The sequence below is a fragment of the Protobothrops mucrosquamatus genome, unplaced genomic scaffold, assembly GCF_001527695.2.
Source record: "Protobothrops mucrosquamatus isolate PMUCROS unplaced genomic scaffold, P.Mucros_1.0 scaffold1598, whole genome shotgun sequence".
Classification (NCBI taxonomy): Eukaryota; Metazoa; Chordata; class Lepidosauria; order Squamata; family Viperidae; genus Protobothrops; species Protobothrops mucrosquamatus.
The window spans coordinates 226,946-244,090 of record NW_015387761.1 but is presented as its reverse complement, the minus strand read 5'-3'; the positions used below and the strand labels follow the sequence as shown (position 1 = coordinate 244,090).

Here is a 17,145-nt window from a genome sequence, read left to right as displayed (position 1 = left end):
CAAATTAAGCAAGAAAGAATTCAAACATTCATATTTAATCTCTTTTGCATAGGATAAACTTGGCTTCCTAATTTGAATGACACCTGTAAATATTTGCACATCAGACATTGGCTCAGGAATCAGTCTCGCCCCACCCTTGCTTCAAGGCAACTGCATGCCTTCCTTTATCTTTTTTATTAAAGCTTCACACATATGTTGATCTGTTCATTCATTACCTTATTTTTTTTAAAAAAAAGAAAGCAACACTTTTTAAATTGCAAAGTTGTTTTGGGGGCTACTTAGTGATTTCACAAGACCTTGTCAGTTATTACTGTTAGCAGGAAGGTTCTTGTACAAGTTGCAGAACCTTGACCACTGACAGAAAAAGATACAAAATGCAATAAAAACTGCTCCACAGCTTTAAGATATGTGACATACCGTCAAGCTATAGTTCTGTGACAATAACCACAAGAAAAGAGAATAGATGTAGCTCAGGGTTGAACTGTGAAGTCCTTGGTGGTCTCTGAGTTTGGCTGTTTGCCTGCTGACATTTTGTTACCAGACTAGGTAATATTATCAGTGCACTAGTCTGGTAATGAAACTTCTGCACAACAACCAAGCTCAGAGATCACCAAGGTCTCTACACATCTACAAGACTCCAGGTCTACATCATTTCTTTCTTTGCCATAGATAGCCTCACTTAAACCTCCTCTGCACTGTTCGCTTAAGTTTCTAGGATGTGAGAGTTTGACTAATCCTATATGATAGTTATCCTTGATACCTTAAACTGTTTCCTGCTTAGACTACAAGAGGCTGATCTGACACTTTCTGTTCACCTTCACTAGTAGGTGGATCAGGACTGTCCTTGGGGGTGCAGCGTCCGTTTTCCAGGGCCCGTCCCATCTCTCCTTCTGGCGGGCCACTGGGTTCGTTTTCACTTCGCTGCCTGCCCTTCAGATCGGTGATAGTGCAATTCTCAGAAGCACCCATCTCAGCATCTCCATTGGGCACTTGCTCCATAGGGCTGGTGTTGTGGGTAGGTGGGGGGCACTTGGGTGCTGAAGCTGTGTCTTTGGGGATTTCACTGGTCTCCACCTGAAAAGGACAAAAGCAGGAAAGAAAGAAAAAAGGTGTGAAAAATAGCTGAAGTCATTCACACCTATATCTGGAAGAAGACCCCAGGACAAAAGAAGCCATCAAGCTTCCATAAATCCCATCTAAGGCAAACCTTGACAGATTTGTGAAGGAAGCCCTGCTGTCTAATGAGAAAACATTTGCTTCACATCTAAACAAGAACAAATCTTCCTGCACCACAAAGAGTAACAAACTGTAGCATATGCTTTTGCAAACCAAACCCCCACCATTAATTGCATGGATTGTTATCCTGAGCTGTCAAATAAACTCACACAATGTAAGAAGAATAAGAAAGAAACTACTGCTAGCTGTGAGATATGAGGAAAAGAAATTCAGGAAAAAGAGGTAGTATATTTATATGACAATTACATTAAAGATTAAATGTAAGCACATTGTAATAATTTGTAAAGTGCTGCCAATAAATAATTTGCATTGATAAATTGAAACAAGGTGTATTTTGAATTACATTTGAGGTGAATAAAGATTTTCCATGGGTTAAAATATGTAGAAATAATAATTTTTAAACATCTTTTATCAAATCTTACTGATAAATTATCTACAACTGTATGTAACTAGAGGTGCCTTGGCCCCATGTGATGATAATTTCCCTTTTAAGCTCTTGCATAGGGCTCATTTTTTAAAAAACAGCTCAGAAAAACAAAACCACTGAAGGTAGATGATTAGATTTATGTTGGGTTTATGCTTTGTCAATTGTAGTAACTTCCAGTCTGTTTGGGGATTTAAAGTACTTCTTATAACTGTGGCTCTATGAGGGAGATGGGCAGCCTCTAAATATGATAAATAAATAAACTGTTAAAGCCCTAAATATGTAGCTTAGGACCAGATGATCTGAAAGACTGATTTAGATTTCTCTAAAAAGCTCAATTTAAAAGTCCCTGTGAAATTAAGGAAGAGATTTCTTTACAGCTACCGCTACCGAATCTTTTTAAAAAATGGGTATTTATGTTTGTTTATAATAGAGAATAAAGTTGAGGAATGCCCACATTTCATAAATTAATGATTGATGGATAAAAGTTAGACTTGTCTTCTGTTGCTGCCTTTGGTTCTGAAACACTGCAAAAAAACTTCATGGCTTAGCAGTAAGAGGTCTCAGCAATCTTTAAACTGAATAGGCACAGTTTAAGCCCTTAATGGGGAAAAAACAGTAAGTAGTTCTTGCACTTTTATGCAAGGGAGAATACCGTCTAGATCCATTGCAATTGAGAGAGAAACAGGATTTTGCAAGGTGCAGGAATAGCAGTGTCTTGTCAGCCTAAAGGTATTGCCTCCTATCTGAACACGACCATTGGAAAAAGAAAAGAAATGGACATGTTAAGAAGTGTTATTCTTAGAGGATGCTTTGATAACTCCTTTTATCACTAACCATTTGTTTCTTTCTCTTAAACTTGTTTTCCTTTGGATCTAAACTAGATCTTATGAGGAAATAAACCGTTTGGTGTTACTGAAGTAGTTGCTTGGTGTCAAGAGCCAAATGGGATTCCCCATCTATACAATATTTATTTCTGCAGTAGTTCCATGGGCTCTCTTCTTCTCTCAATCACCTTTGCTGAAGCCAAGTGAATTAAGATCATCTCAAAATCACATTTTCCTGCTGCTGGTCACAGATTCATCTTGCACAAACATCACCTGCATACTGTCATTCTGTTTCAGCCCCAATTCCTTCCTAGAGACCTTCTTTTGCTTCTTCGTATTTACTAGGTAACTGTTAAGTTATTAGGCTTCCGGAGAGGAAGGAATATATGGCTACATACTCTACTAGATATTCAATCTTGGCAGAAATTGCAATTTTTTATCCCACCTTTATTTCAAATCAGTACACAGCTAATACTCCTTCCTCCACCTATTCTTCCCACATCAACAATCCTATGAGACAAGTCAGGTTGAGAAAGTATAACTGGCCCAAATCACCAGCTGGCTTTCACACCTAACCTGCAACTAAAACTCATGGCTTCCAGATTTCTTGCCTGATGCCTTAACCACTAGATAGGAATTAAATAGGATTCTTTGAATTAAAAGGTAAATTCATCAAGCCCAACCTTCTGCTTAATATTTTGAGATAGAAGGCTAGCCATTCATTGCTTGAAGACCAACAGTAAAGGGGAAGATATCATGACATGCATCAAATGGTTGATCAACATTTCTTTGTCATGGTTAGGATGTTTTTCCTAATATATAACCTGAATCTATGTAATGGAATGACTTTGGGGGCCTAGGGATTGATCAGGCAAGAGACGGGGGACCTCACAATTGCTTAATGGTCAGAGAAAGAAAATTAGGAAAAATCCACCCTAATTGATTAAAACAGTGGTAACAAGTTGTACCTTCGGTTTTGCAAGATTCTGTTAATGTACCTTTACCACAAAAAAGATTTAGCTCATCTAGTTATGTTTCTTGTCTGGTTTACCCAGGAGGGCTAACAATCTATTATTCATTAGTTTCAATCCATTGGTTCTGGTTTTATCCTCTTGAATAAGAAAAAACATTTTCCTTTATATAACATTCCTTTAGATATCCCCCTGCTAACTGGTAACAAAGCAAAACTACAACAAATTTTATTTTGACTCAGTCTTCCCAAAGAGGACATGCACTCCACCTAACAATGGTCAAGAGCAAAATCCGACTTGTGCTTGACAGAAATCCAATTAAGAGACATCTATTGATATCAATATCCAAGAAACTTCTAGATAAATTTGATTTAAGTACCCTGAAAATAATGTGGTGATCACAGGATGTCAGCATAGATTTGTCCAGATTAACCTTGTCCTTTTTTGACAAGATAACTTCCTTAGAAGATCATGGGAATGCCGTAGAGATAGTGTATTTTAACTTTAGCAAAGCATGTCACAAAATACTCTATGACTTTCTGATCTGCAAGCTAGTATGAGCTGGATGGCATATCCATTTGGTGATTCCCCAGTGGGTATGAAAACTATATTCAAAGAATGCCAAATAATTTACAGCACACTGGAGAGAGGTACCAAGGTGGGTGCAATAGTGTTTGATCCTCAGACTTGTAATCTTCAACATGCACATTAATCTTGGATAAAGAGGTAGCGAGAACATTTATCAGATCTGCAGATAGCACAGATATGACTAGAACAGAGGTAATACTCTTGAACACGAACAAAATTCAAAAAATTGTTAAGTCAGGGAGGGGGACTGAAAATAATGATGAAATTTAACAGAAATAAATAATTCAAATGGAAAAAAGAAATAAAATCCATTGGTATAGGATGAGAGACTCTTAACTGGTTGAAAAGATATGTAAAAGTTGACATGGTGAGGCAGAAAGAGACAGATGGCAAAATGCTTCAAGGTCAATAAATGGACAGCTACACTTCCACTGACTCAAAAAAATGGGAAAAGACCCAAGAAGCAAATCTCAAAAGTTGCCAAGAAAACTACATGGATTCGTCCATATAATAGCCAGGAGTCAAAACTGACTCAAAGGAACAAACGTGTATATATACATGCACATGTACATATATTCAGAAACATATATATTGGGCAGGATTCCTAAATTAGACTGAGAACCTCTTGTATGTATGACTCTCTAATTTTCTGCAATAAATTTACTTATCTAACCTTCTTGAGTCTACTTGGGGGTGAAGAACAAAGTGAATAAATGCTTACCTAGTATGAAGCCTGATAATTGATTTTTAGATGCATCAGTAAAATCAGCGACAGTTTGGCAGAAATGAAATCAAGAATACTTTGTTGTTTTGTTCCATTTTTTCCCCCCACAAAAAATCCTTGAACAATATTTTGGGGCACGTAGAACAGATGCTGCTATGCGGCATCTCCATTCCGTCATCTTCCACTCAGCAGCTCCCAATATTGCATACGCTACCAGTATTACCAGCAACTTTCCTTCCCAGTATGACATATCCCACTGCCCTCTCCCCAGGATGCACTCTACCCTTTCACAACAGAGTTGCCACCACCAATAATCCCAGCACTTTCCTTGTCTCCCTTTGAGCATTGACAATGTCTTTAGATTTTTCTCATTATCCCCACCACTCAAGAAACAACATTCTGATTCATATCCAGGACAAACAGGACAAAACAACCCCCATTTCATTTTATATATGGGTCCAAGCACTGAAAGCATATGCATTTTGGTTTGGGCATGGTCCTTCCAAAACCAGGTGTTTAATGAATGGAATGATTTATGCACAGAATGCTTTATACATCCTTAGAAGCAAGTATACTTAGCCTTATGAAACAATTACTGAGGATAGATCTGGGGGAAAATGACCACATTTAAGTGCCTTAAAGTGTATCATAAAGGATGTTAGTACAGAGTGCAGAACATGGAATAATTATCTTCAATTAAAAGAGGAAGGCAGATTGTTGTTGCCAAGTACAGAAAACTTTCTAATTGTAAAAGCAATTCAGTAGAAAAGCAAATCATTGATTGGTGAGACTGAAACGTCATTTTTAGGAATGCTTTCATTTGAATTCCTACAGAGATTGAAGCTAGGCTCAATGTCTAATTCACCCTTTCCAAGAGCTCTTTCCCAAAGCCTTCTTAAACTACTATCCACATGAGTGCATTCAAGGGCAACTCACCTATCAGCTGCCTATCTGTGCTACAACAGCACTATTCAGAAACCAGGTCCTAAAGGAGCTAGCTCAGTGTTTCTCAACCTTGACAATTTTAAGGCATGTGGACTTCAACTCCCAGAATTCCACAGCCAGCATTGCTGGCTGTGGAATTCTGGGAGTTGAAGTCCACATGCCTTAAAATTGTCAAGGTTGAGAAACACTGAGCTAGCTGATAGGTTCCTTTTGAACACAAACTTAAGAGATATTTAAGAAAAATGCTCAGACATGTTCAAAAGCAGTCAACATTAGCTGAGTTGCAGAAAGAATGAAACATGAAACAACAGACAGCAGTTTTCTCTCCCACCTTACAATGCTGACATAGACATGATACCACTGGTCTAATGGTTGTTTGGGCTGATCTAAGCCTTTGTTCTGGGGATCTTATGAACGGAGGAGGAAAGCAAGAGTTGAAATAATTGGCTTATCCCATTTCCCAACGCAGAATGGTCCTGGAAAACAGTGCATGGATACCAGAGGGCAGGGTACAGTACCACAGACTAAAATGGGCGATACTAAATTGATCTCAACCATAGGTGTTATTTCTTTTGTGATATTGACTAAGTGGCTAGTAAAATACCTTAGATAACAACCAAGGCAAAACAGCCATAGCTTGATGTCTGCTTAAAGGGGAAAACTGTATCTTAACTCCAGAAGAACTAAGGATACTTTAAGCTGCCTCAGGTATGGGTTAAAGATGAAAGGAATGCAACTTGATGAAGACACAATAGGGAAAAAGTTATTGGGATTTGTTCATGCTATAGTTAGGAGCAAGTGGGGAAAGTCCCAAATTCTGTAATTCTATGACTTTGTAAGAAGATGGTCTTTGACTTTTGGGCAGGCTGCTAGTATCTTCAAATAACTTCCATGCTTTTGAAGTTATGCTGCCCTCATTTCCTTTCCCTGTTGTTTAACACCATTTGCTATTTTAAATTTAGTGTAATGGGAAGGAGATATCTAGGATATACAACATATCCTACACAACACAACCCATAGCAAGCACTGAAAAAGGTTCCCAGGATAACAGTTATTCTGGATCATGTTCTAACAACATAAAAGGAGATAAACTCTTAACAATTGCTAACCAGTGAACTCATTAAATAATATCTGCCCATCCACACAGTTCTACAGGCAAAACAGAACCAGTTCAACAGACAAAAGTTCTGCCATGGCGGTTACCACTTTTTCTGATAAAAGAATGAAGAGTTTCAACCATGTTCACAAACTGTTAACATTTGAGAGTAAAGGAAACAACCTGTGCCTTCAGAGATCCCATAATAATCTCTAGCGTGACATTCTGTCTGTCTGTCTATCTAATCAATGTATACCGCCACCTATCTTGCTAATGCAACTATGGGCGGCTAACAACTCATTAAAACAATATTAACAAAGAGTTTAAAAATGACATTGATTACCCAGGATAAACCCAGACAAAACAATCAACAAAGCCCTCTAAATGAGCCATCTATCCTCTGACCCCCAGGTCCTGATGCATATCTAGGTTCTTCAAAGCTTTATGAAAGGGCGGTCAGGTCAGGGCCAAATCTAATCTCTGGGGCTGTGGTCTTCCAGAGGGCAGTCAGTGCAAGAGAAAAGGCAGGCTTCTGAAGTCCCAAAAGTTAATAGCCTTTAATTGAAGGGACCTGGAATGTGCCCTTCTGTCAAATCCAGTAGGATGGATAGAAACAATTAACAACAGGGAGTCCTACAAATAATGCAGTCCCATGACATGAAGGGCTTTATAGGTGACAACGAGCACCTTGAATTCCACCTGGAAACACACTAACAACTAGTGCAGTTTACATAGCAGAAGTATAACATATATCAAACTGTGCCTGTAATTCTTCATGTTGCTGAATTCTGGACGGCCACAGCTTATGGATGACCTTCAAGGGTAGTTCCATGGAAAGTGTGTTGCAGTATTCCACTTGGGAGATGGAGCATAAGTGACTGCAAGCAGTTCTTTCTGGTCCACAAAAGGATGCAACTAGTGCACAAAACAAAATTGTAAAAAAATCTGCCTGTCCACAGCTACCAGCTGCTTTTAGAATAGGGAGTTCAGAAGGATCCCTCAAGTTATACACTGGTGCAACCCTCTCCAGAACCAAAGATGAAAATTTAGGGATCCTAAATTTTGCTACGGTTGAGCTGAAGCCTGTTCTTTCCCATCCAGACTCCCTCCCCCCCACCAAAGAAAGAACCTCTACAGCATTACTTAACCTGGGGCAATGATGTAAAACTGGGTATCATCAGCATACTGAAGATATCTCACCCATGACATCAGATGACTTGACCCAGTGACTCCTTGTAGATGGTAAACAGGAATGGGGAGAACATCAAGCCCTGAAGGACCTTCCTACCACTCCACCCCACAAAACTGACTAGAACCAGCCCCAGAGAAAGGAAAAGAACCAGTGTAAAAATGTACCTCCTAATCCCTGGAATCAGGCTAGAAGGATACCATGATTGATGATATCAGAAACCACTGACAAATCAAGAGCCAGGATGCACAGACACTTCCAGCCTCTTCCACCATCCACAAATATAGTTAATGATGTTCCAGTCTCATGTCTAGGTCTGAAACTGTACTGAAAAGGAACCAAATAATGTATTTCCTATGGGATTTCCTGAAGCTGCTGTACAACCACTACTTATACAATGATAGTTATCCAAAATCATTGCCTTGAGCAATAGCTTTTTTAGGAAGGGCTAACCAAATGCCTCTATATAAGCAGTGGTGGAATTCATTTCTCAAGAACATGATATCTCACAACATGATATATCCAAGGAAACCTTAGCTCACCAGGAGAAACCTGGGTCCAACACAGGTGGCTGAGCTAATATTTTCAAAAATCCTGTCCATTTCATCAAGATCCAATTGCATCCCAAATAACCAGGCCAGACTGAGCTTCAATCATCTTCATGGGTTCTATCTCAAGGCTATGCTAAAATGTTTCTAGCAATCTTACCCTATCTTTGTGAGGAGGGAGAAGCAACACTAAATCTGAATATTAAGAAGCAATTATTACACCACATATGTTTAAGCATATTAATGTGGACAAAGTAGTAGACTGAAGTGGTGAATTCCCAACATGCACCTATTAATGGCAGCTATATAACACGGCTCACCACAGCTTACACAGAGACCTTGCAAGGGAATTTCCCCTACTCTCTCCATCGCTCTAATGAGATAAACAGAAGTAAAACTAAGGCCTAAAAAAGCATATTCTTCTAGAGAGAAATGTAGGCCGTGCCCTAAGTATGGTGGCTTAGGGAGAGCAAGAGACCAGAAAAGGATTTTGGATATTATGACCACTGAACACCCTGCAAATTGCCTGACAGCAACTGTTCCCCTTCCCATCTATATCACCCATCTCTTTTACAGGATGTGGAAACAATGCTGAGAGATGCTGACATGCAGTCATAAAGGGCTTCAAATGTATACCAGTCCAACATTTTGTGTTCATACTAGCAAACAAGCAAGTTCATGACAATGATAGAGCTGGCAGCCTGCATTTATACTGGGCTTGCTGGACCTTGAGTGGCAACATTTGAAGGACAGAACAGCACTCTACCAATCCCCTCGGTTTCAAATGGTAGTAATCCAGGATAAATTGAATCTCAGTGTTAACAAGCACTAGGACTAACAAACGTCCTTGAAGAAATGCAGCAAAGATTATCTATCAGCACCCAATCTCATAGAAACTAGAGTTTACAACCACCACCTTGTGTTCACAGGCAAAATATGTGCCTGACTGACATCCAATGGAAAAAATGCAATGGTAAGCTTAATAAATTATCTGACCCAGTAAACAGTTTTTCATTAAATTTGAGCCAAAACTGTGCAGAAAAGTAGCATGCATTCTGTCAAGCACTGAAAACAAGATGAGGGGCTGGGAACAGGTGAGGCAGACAGCATATCTCAACACTGTCCCAAATCAATCCATGAAGCATATTAGTTTAGCCAGCTTTGCTAGCTGAGGAATTCTAGGAGTTGAAGTCCACAAGTCATAAAAGGGCCAAGTTTGAAGACTCCTAGTTTAGAAGGTTTTCAGGTAGGATTATAAATGGATAAACCTCTGGATAGCTGCTATCTATCAAAACAAGGAGTAACAGCTAGGCTGCAAATGTCTGACTTCTACTCTAACTCAGGCTGTGCTACAATTTGTGAGACCAACATGCTTGCTAAAGCTAGGAGTATGACCCTGCCTATGCAAGTCAGCTTTTACCCACAAAATGAAAAAACAGCAATAAGGAAGGTGGACCCATATTTGATTACTGCTAGGCATACATTGAGGCCCAAATGGGTCTATCAGGTTCTCACACAGATCTAGCATCGAGGCAGTTCTAGAGCTAGACCCAAGGAGCAAGCTGTGATTCACAACTTGTTTAGTCATGGTGACAGCTCCATGTCCTGTGCCCCTATTACTACTTAATAGTATTATTAAGCAGTATTTTTTTCACCAGTCCTGTTTCACTCAGCTGCACTAGGACTACTTGTGGCCTTAAGCTTTTTGTGATGCTATTCCAGCTGCGCTCAAAAATCTTCCTACTCCCAACACAAGGCCCAGGAAAATCAGTGTAGACTAAGGTGATGGAGAAAAGGCTAGCAGTCCCAAATTCTAAGCGACCTTCAGCCACTGTCACTGAGTGACTTTGGGCTGGTCGTTCTTTCAGTTCAACCTCCCTCACGGTCTTGTTATAGGGAAAATAAGAGGAGAGAGACTTGTTTGCTACCTGAAGCTCCTGAATGAAAGGCAAGCTATATATTAATAAAGCCTTGTGTCTTGCCCTAGTGACAAATGAGTGTGTGCGAGGTAATTGTTTCCTTGTGATCTTTTAAAATCTTGTTAGTGTTCCTGAGAATGAAACCTCCACAAACTCAAGAAGACTGTCAGTGTGTCTTACCCGGCAGCAGCCCTTGGGGTTTCTCCCTCCAACCAGAAAGGAAAGGTTCTGCACGCCACCTGTCCACACCAGCTCCTAGCAGTGCAGGTTTCCTGTCCTGCTTTGCAGAGGAACTGGCCCCCTCCTTATCAAAGACACACTTCCTCAGAAACTGAAACAAACACGCAGGCCCCAGAGGAACTTCAAAACTGCCATGCATTGGTAGCAGCACAGATAATATCCAAACCAAAACTCAACTTCAACTGTGGATGGCCTTAAAATCCAGAACAGTCTGCTATTGTTCTTCATATTTTATAAACAAGGAACTGCGAATCACAAAAGCGCCAAGAATTTCAACTCAGGCAATAAACTAAAATAGGCTATGTTGTGGTTCAGTTTGCTATAGGGATCTGGACATTGTTACCGCAATCATTTTGTTTATTTGCTTAGGCATAGCAGCTTAAATCAACAGAGCAACTTGCTTTGTAAACCCAGGTTTGGCATGTTGTGTGAAGTTAGCCACAAGACGTGAAATGAAATTGTCCCAATAGATACTTTAGGGTCATGGAAAAGTAAGGATGGATGTGGGGGTCATTTTTAACACTGAGCAAAGAGGCATTTTTAAAGAAGGAAGAGAAGTTAAACATATGTTGACTGAGAGGGAAGAAGAATTGCTCCCATGTGTGCAATTCTGTAGGTGATGAATAGAGGAAGGACTAAAATAAATTTCAGAAAGCACAGATTGATTCATGGTGACTCAATAAATGCTGGCAAGCTGAAATCCAGCTCTAAATCCGCCTTCCTATGAGCCAATAGTTAAACTTTAAAAATAAGATGGAACACTTCTTGTTTGCAAATGAGCAGAGTGGGAGAAACACATCAGCCCATGCTTGTGAAGTCAGTGGACTACAGGTAGTCCTCAACTTACAACCAAGGCCATAAATCGGGCATGATTCCCTTAACTGTCTTGCTTAGCAACAGAATTTTTAGGGTCAATTGTGGTCATACGTCAAGGACTACCTGTGGCTGTCATTTATGAGAATTCAGACTTGATCCCGGATCAACCCCACACATCCTGGTCCCCTTGCACGATTAACCTGCTTGCTCTGAAAGTGACAATTAGATGAATTTTTTCTGTCTTTTTATTATACTGCCTCAGTGTTTTTGAAGGAGAAGGCTTGGGTCCATGTTATATGATTCTGCAAGGTGAACACCGTTCTTTGGCCAAACACAAGTGGCCTCTCTGAGGTGCAATAAACTCTTTCTCTTTCTGCCATGGGTCTACAACTTCAAAAATCATGGAGGAACCTCAAGGTATCACAAAACAAGTTTCTTGGAGTCTATTAGGTTAGGCATGTCATAAATTGTGCAGACCCAGACCACTTCTGTCTTAGAAACAGGGACAGACTTCAATTGTTCCAAAGATTCCCTTATTATCCCTATATATTACTCAAATAATGAAGCACAGGCACTTGTTATTAACAGGAGGAAAACTTCTGCCATCTTTTAAATTTTTATAACTGTAAAGTAGAGCGATGTCACCCCCATTTCCAAATGGAAAGGCACAATACTCAAAACTTATTAAAATGGATCTCAAGGAAATACTCATAGACATTTATCAGCCCACATTCTTGCTCAGCTGAAAGATGGGCACTTCAAAGCCATGTAAATGCAGTAATAGTAACTGGTTTAACTGTCTTTTTTTCCATGTAAACCTTGGTACCACAGAGACATTAGAGGCTGCGTGCAATAATCCAGCTCTGTCTAGAGATGGTAGAAGTTGATAGGCCACATGAATGTTTATAAGCTAGCCATAGACATTATCTGTGTTACTTTGATTGCTATTGTCTCCACTTTTTGTTTGGGTAGGCTACAGAAGATCAAGTGATTGAGGCTTGGTAGGCCAAGAAGCTGTCTAAAATTTGGAGCAATACAGCAGAAAGTTAGCCAACGTAAGGGCAGCAAGAAAAGGCAATGAAAGGGCCATTTCCAATGTTCAAGTTGAAGCTGCAGAAAAGTGGCTTCTCCTCAAGCTGAAAAGATCTTCAACAGTTACTAGAATTAGTTCTACTGCCAATTTTTCAAGTAACCCATGCCTGCCAGCTAATAGAGACAGCTGATGCCCCTGTTTCTACTGGACAGAAAAAGCTGAGCCAAAGTTAGAACCTTTCCCCACTGTCAAATTAAAAGTGCTCTCCACCCATTCTTGAGTCACCAGAAAACTATACAGGTATGAAATCTGTCGCCCCATTATGGACCCTGTCCCTCCTATTGCATCTATTCCAAGTCACCACCAAAGGGAATAGCTTTTATAACACATGCAATTTGCACAAATAAAGATGTTTAGCTGATTCCTTAGGCCTTGCGCTCCTTCTTTAGCACACCACCTACCAGCAAGAGTTATTTGCCGCTAAATTATTTATCTGCAAACCATAGTATTGTACTTCCAGATTCCTCAAGTTCTGTTTGGGCAAGATGAGATTGCCCACACGGTAAATATTTTCCACCCATCCTTCTAAACTCCTGGCAGCTGAAATCTCCCCACCCCTCTCAACATTTAAATAATTGTATCTGGCCAATGAATTCTTGCTCTCATATAGTGTTAGTTTCTAGCAACACATGTGATTTTCTTAACCTTTCATTGAATTATTTTCCCATTTTACCAACAATGTTCCCAAACCACAAGTGCCCCCCCCCCAAGCTACGGCGATAAGCAGAGATATTGCTGCCATACTGTAGACTCTGTTGTGGGAGTCCTTAGATCCTTTGGAGTCAATTTTGACTCCTGCCAACTTCCTGGACAAGTCCCTGCAGTTTCTTGGCAACATTTTTCAGAAGTGATTTACCATTGCCTCTTTCCTAGGGCTGAGAGGGAGTGACTGGTCCAAGGTCACCCAGGTTTGGTGTCTAAAGTGGGACTAAAACTCACAGTTTCCTGGTTTCTAGCCTGATGCCTTAACCATTACACCAAACTGGCTCTGTCAAAGTGTTGGAAGCCAGATTCTTGAAAAGTAAAAATGTGGAACATTAGAGTGTTGGATTCTGTGTCAAAAGCATCAGACTTCCCTTCACTTGTCCTTTATATCTGATGGTTCTGTGTAATTATGTGAATAGGGCAGGCCACTCTAGATACTTCACCTGCCCCACACCTGGCCTCCCAGAACATTTTCATGCTAGCCCTTTAAATACAATTTGGGGATCCAACCAAGCAGCTGCATCCATTCCAGTCTCTGCCTCTGGCAGCAGAGAGACAGCAGTCTGGCTGTCATCCAGCTCTCTTAGTCCTTTCCAAGCCTTGCAGCAACCTTGCTTTTCCTCCCTGCCATGTCCATAGCAATCTCCCCACCCAGGCTGATTCTATTTTGGGAAGCTGCCAGCAACACAGCAGCAGCAGCAGTTCTTCTCTGAGTGGCCTAGCATGTGGCTGGTGGCCAGCTTCCTTCCCTGGCCCTGGCAGCAGTGCCAGAGATCAGGTTGCAGCTGTGCAAGGCAGAGAACTAGAGCAAAGTGAAGGAGTCTGTAGAGAGCCCATGGTTAAAAGGGCAAGCCATTCCCACGGCCCAACTGGCAAAAGCAGCCTTCTGGGAAACAAATCTGCACAGGTCCCAACTGGATCAGGAGTTCTCATACCAGAGATCGGAAGGAAATCCCAAGCACAGGATAAAAATACTAGAAACCTTAATGACATTCTGCCAACAAGGATGGAATTCTCTGTGACAGTAGATGATTTTCCTGCAGTATACCAACATGTTTTTTTTTTATCACCATGAACTTTAGTTTGCTCGCTTGAGAAACCAGGAGCACTTGATTCTTCTCCAGTTGAGGTTCATGGGAGGATGAAGAAGGGTGAGGAGGAGTAGACAGTCCTCCATCACAAGTATCCCCCCTCCAGGGATAGCATTATACTCTTCAGGGTCATTTAAAGATCTAAAAACCTGCATTTGCACACATGAAAAGCCTAACTAGTTTTAACTGGAAGAATTGTAGTTTAACATAGTGGAAAACCTAGCTTGCTTAGTTTATGGTCTAATGGATTAATGGATTAATTAGCAACTCTATTAAATGGAATGCAGTCAAGCGTATTTTGCTTGAACTTGATCCTGAAAGATACATTTCACCCATGCCTTTTTCTATCTGTTACTGCTTATGGTCTGAGCTAAAAAGCTCTGATCAATTGAAGAGGCAATAATCAATCATTGCATGGACCAGGTCACAAGCAACATATGAGAAAGTGGAAGTGTGCCTCATCAAGAGCTACATGTATGCCCCTAGAGTTCAATAAATCAATATACATAATAAAGTTATAAATAGCAGATGAGGGCATAAAACCACAGTAGATCCAATATAAATCTTACAAGCAGCAGCAAAAATCAATCCCATTAAAAATGTAAGATATGAAGAAATAAAATTGGTTTGACTGGGCACAGGCAGCTAAATTAGGTTCATATGAGGTGAATACTCTAGAGAAGGGAGGAACTGTTGGTGTGTTCATACAACATCCTTAGGCTGGATACAACATTACCATTTCCTGGCTTTGCAGAAAGAGTGAACTATGAATCAAAAATGAGAACGGGTTAGTACCCTAAGGTACTTTCCTATACAGTACATATGCATACAGTATATGTACAATTTAACCAATGTTAAACTAATCTAGTTTAGCATGTTGTACAAATTATAGAATCATCAGGTAGAAATAACCTTATAAATCCTCTAGTCCAACCCCTATGCAGTTCTAGGCAACTATCCTAGTTAATCATGTTTTGGTAAACACAGCCTATCAGTAGAGGAAGTTCTATTCCAATTTGCAACAGAAATAAAACCTTTCATAGGTACCGTGTTAATCCCAAAGGGGTATCTAAAGAAGTTTCAACATTTTGGCAAATTTGATCACTTTACGCAATCTGACACTTAGATATGTTGAAATTCTACCCTCCTTATCTCCAACTTATACAGGGAGCTAACCACTGGTCAGCAGTTTAAGAAACTTGTGTGCACAGAGATATGCATATATTTATTGCTATTTTCAGGCAACTTCAATTCCACATCCTACATAATGGCCACTAAGCTTGGTTAGTTTTAACCTTGGCTTTGTTTTAGTTTGCGTGTTGTGCATATGCAACTCGTGTTTGTAATCCAACTTACTGTCCAAACCCAGAAAAGGTGTTAGGTCAGCAAATTGCTGAAACTCAGCCAGTGTCAGTGATGCATCAGTTTATGAGCCAAGAACATGAACCCTTTTACTAGAAATAACTGAACCGTCCAAAATAATTCTTTGCAATTTTCCTAGAGGAGTTTTGTTTCTAATAAGAGCAGCTGGGTGCTTTGCCAGATGTCATAGGCGTGTCCACACAATACCCAGCCAAGAGGTGTTTGCAGACTGAAGCTGCATGTATTCAATCAATCAGAATAGAACTGGAAGAGACTTTTGAGGTTTTCTAGTCCAACCCCCTGCTCAAACAGGAAACCCCATACAATTTAAGACAAGTGGCTGTCCAGTCTCTTCTTAAAAACCTCCAGTGATGAAACACCCACAACTTCTGAAGGATAGCTGTTCCACTTGTTAATCGTTCTCACTGTTAGAAAGCTTCTTCTTAATTCAAGGTTGCTTTTCTTCTTAGCAATAGCACTTAGACTTATATACTGCTTCACAGTGCTTTACAGACCTCTCTAAGTGGTTTACAGAGTCAGCATATTTCCCCCAACAATCTGGGTCCACATCTAACTGATCTCGGAAGGATGGAAGGCTGAGTCAACCTTGAGCTGGTGAGAATCGAACTGCCAAACTGCTGGCAGCCAGCAGTCAGTAGACATAGCCTGCAGTACTGCATTCTAACCACTGTGCCACCACGGCTCATGATTAGTTTCTATCCAATTTGAATGGAATTACAAATGGAATGGAGTTACAAATGGAGTTACAGGCATCAATGACAGCATGTATTTGTGTGAGTGCATATGGATCTTTGGCTTTTCTGTAGGCAAAAACATATAGAGTTTCCCAGTTGCTTTCTTCTTGTAGCTGTTCACCTCCAACAAAGGCCACAAAGCTATTCTTAGAAATTGCTGACTCTAGAAACTCTAGCTTTAGAAAGAAAGTACTGAGAATTTAACCCAACTCTCCCTTATCTGGTTCTCCTATTTAAAGGCCTCAATCAGAGTAACTTCCCATCCACACCCTGGGTGACTGATCTTGCAACTCTGGACATGCAATGGCTTCCACTCACCACTGGCTGTTTCCGTTTTCTACCAGGTCGCCCCACTTTCCTCACAGGGATTCCTGGATCTGGCTTCTCCTCCTTGTTCCGATTCTCCTCAGGATCTTCTTCTCCCTGTTTTCAGGAGAGAAAAAAAGAGAGAGACAATGTTCTTCTTAGCTATTGAGCCAGGAGGCACCTCAAAATCCCCTGTGCAAGGTTTTTTTGGGGAAAAAAACCTTTGTTTTAAAGGCGCATTGTCTCTTTTTAAAGAAAAGATTGTGCTCCTACCTCTGGCCACCTTGTTCCTTTCCATCAGCCTCACTAG

At 40.4% G+C, this 17,145-nt stretch overlaps 1 protein-coding gene across 1 annotated transcript in view; it reads right to left on the bottom strand.

Annotated features, from left to right (window-relative positions):
- Positions 1–777: 777 nt before the first annotated feature.
- LOC107293370 (DNA (cytosine-5)-methyltransferase 3A) overlaps positions 778–17,145 on the bottom strand; it is a 32,323-nt gene continuing 15,955 nt past the window's right edge. Inside the window, exons 2-3 of the mRNA XM_015822519.1 lie at positions 16,848–16,952; positions 778–1,074 (exon numbers count right to left, since the gene is read on the bottom strand). Of these exons, the coding sequence (XP_015678005.1) occupies positions 778–1,074; positions 16,848–16,952 (402 nt within the window). The remainder of the gene's footprint in view (positions 1,075–16,847; positions 16,953–17,145) is intronic.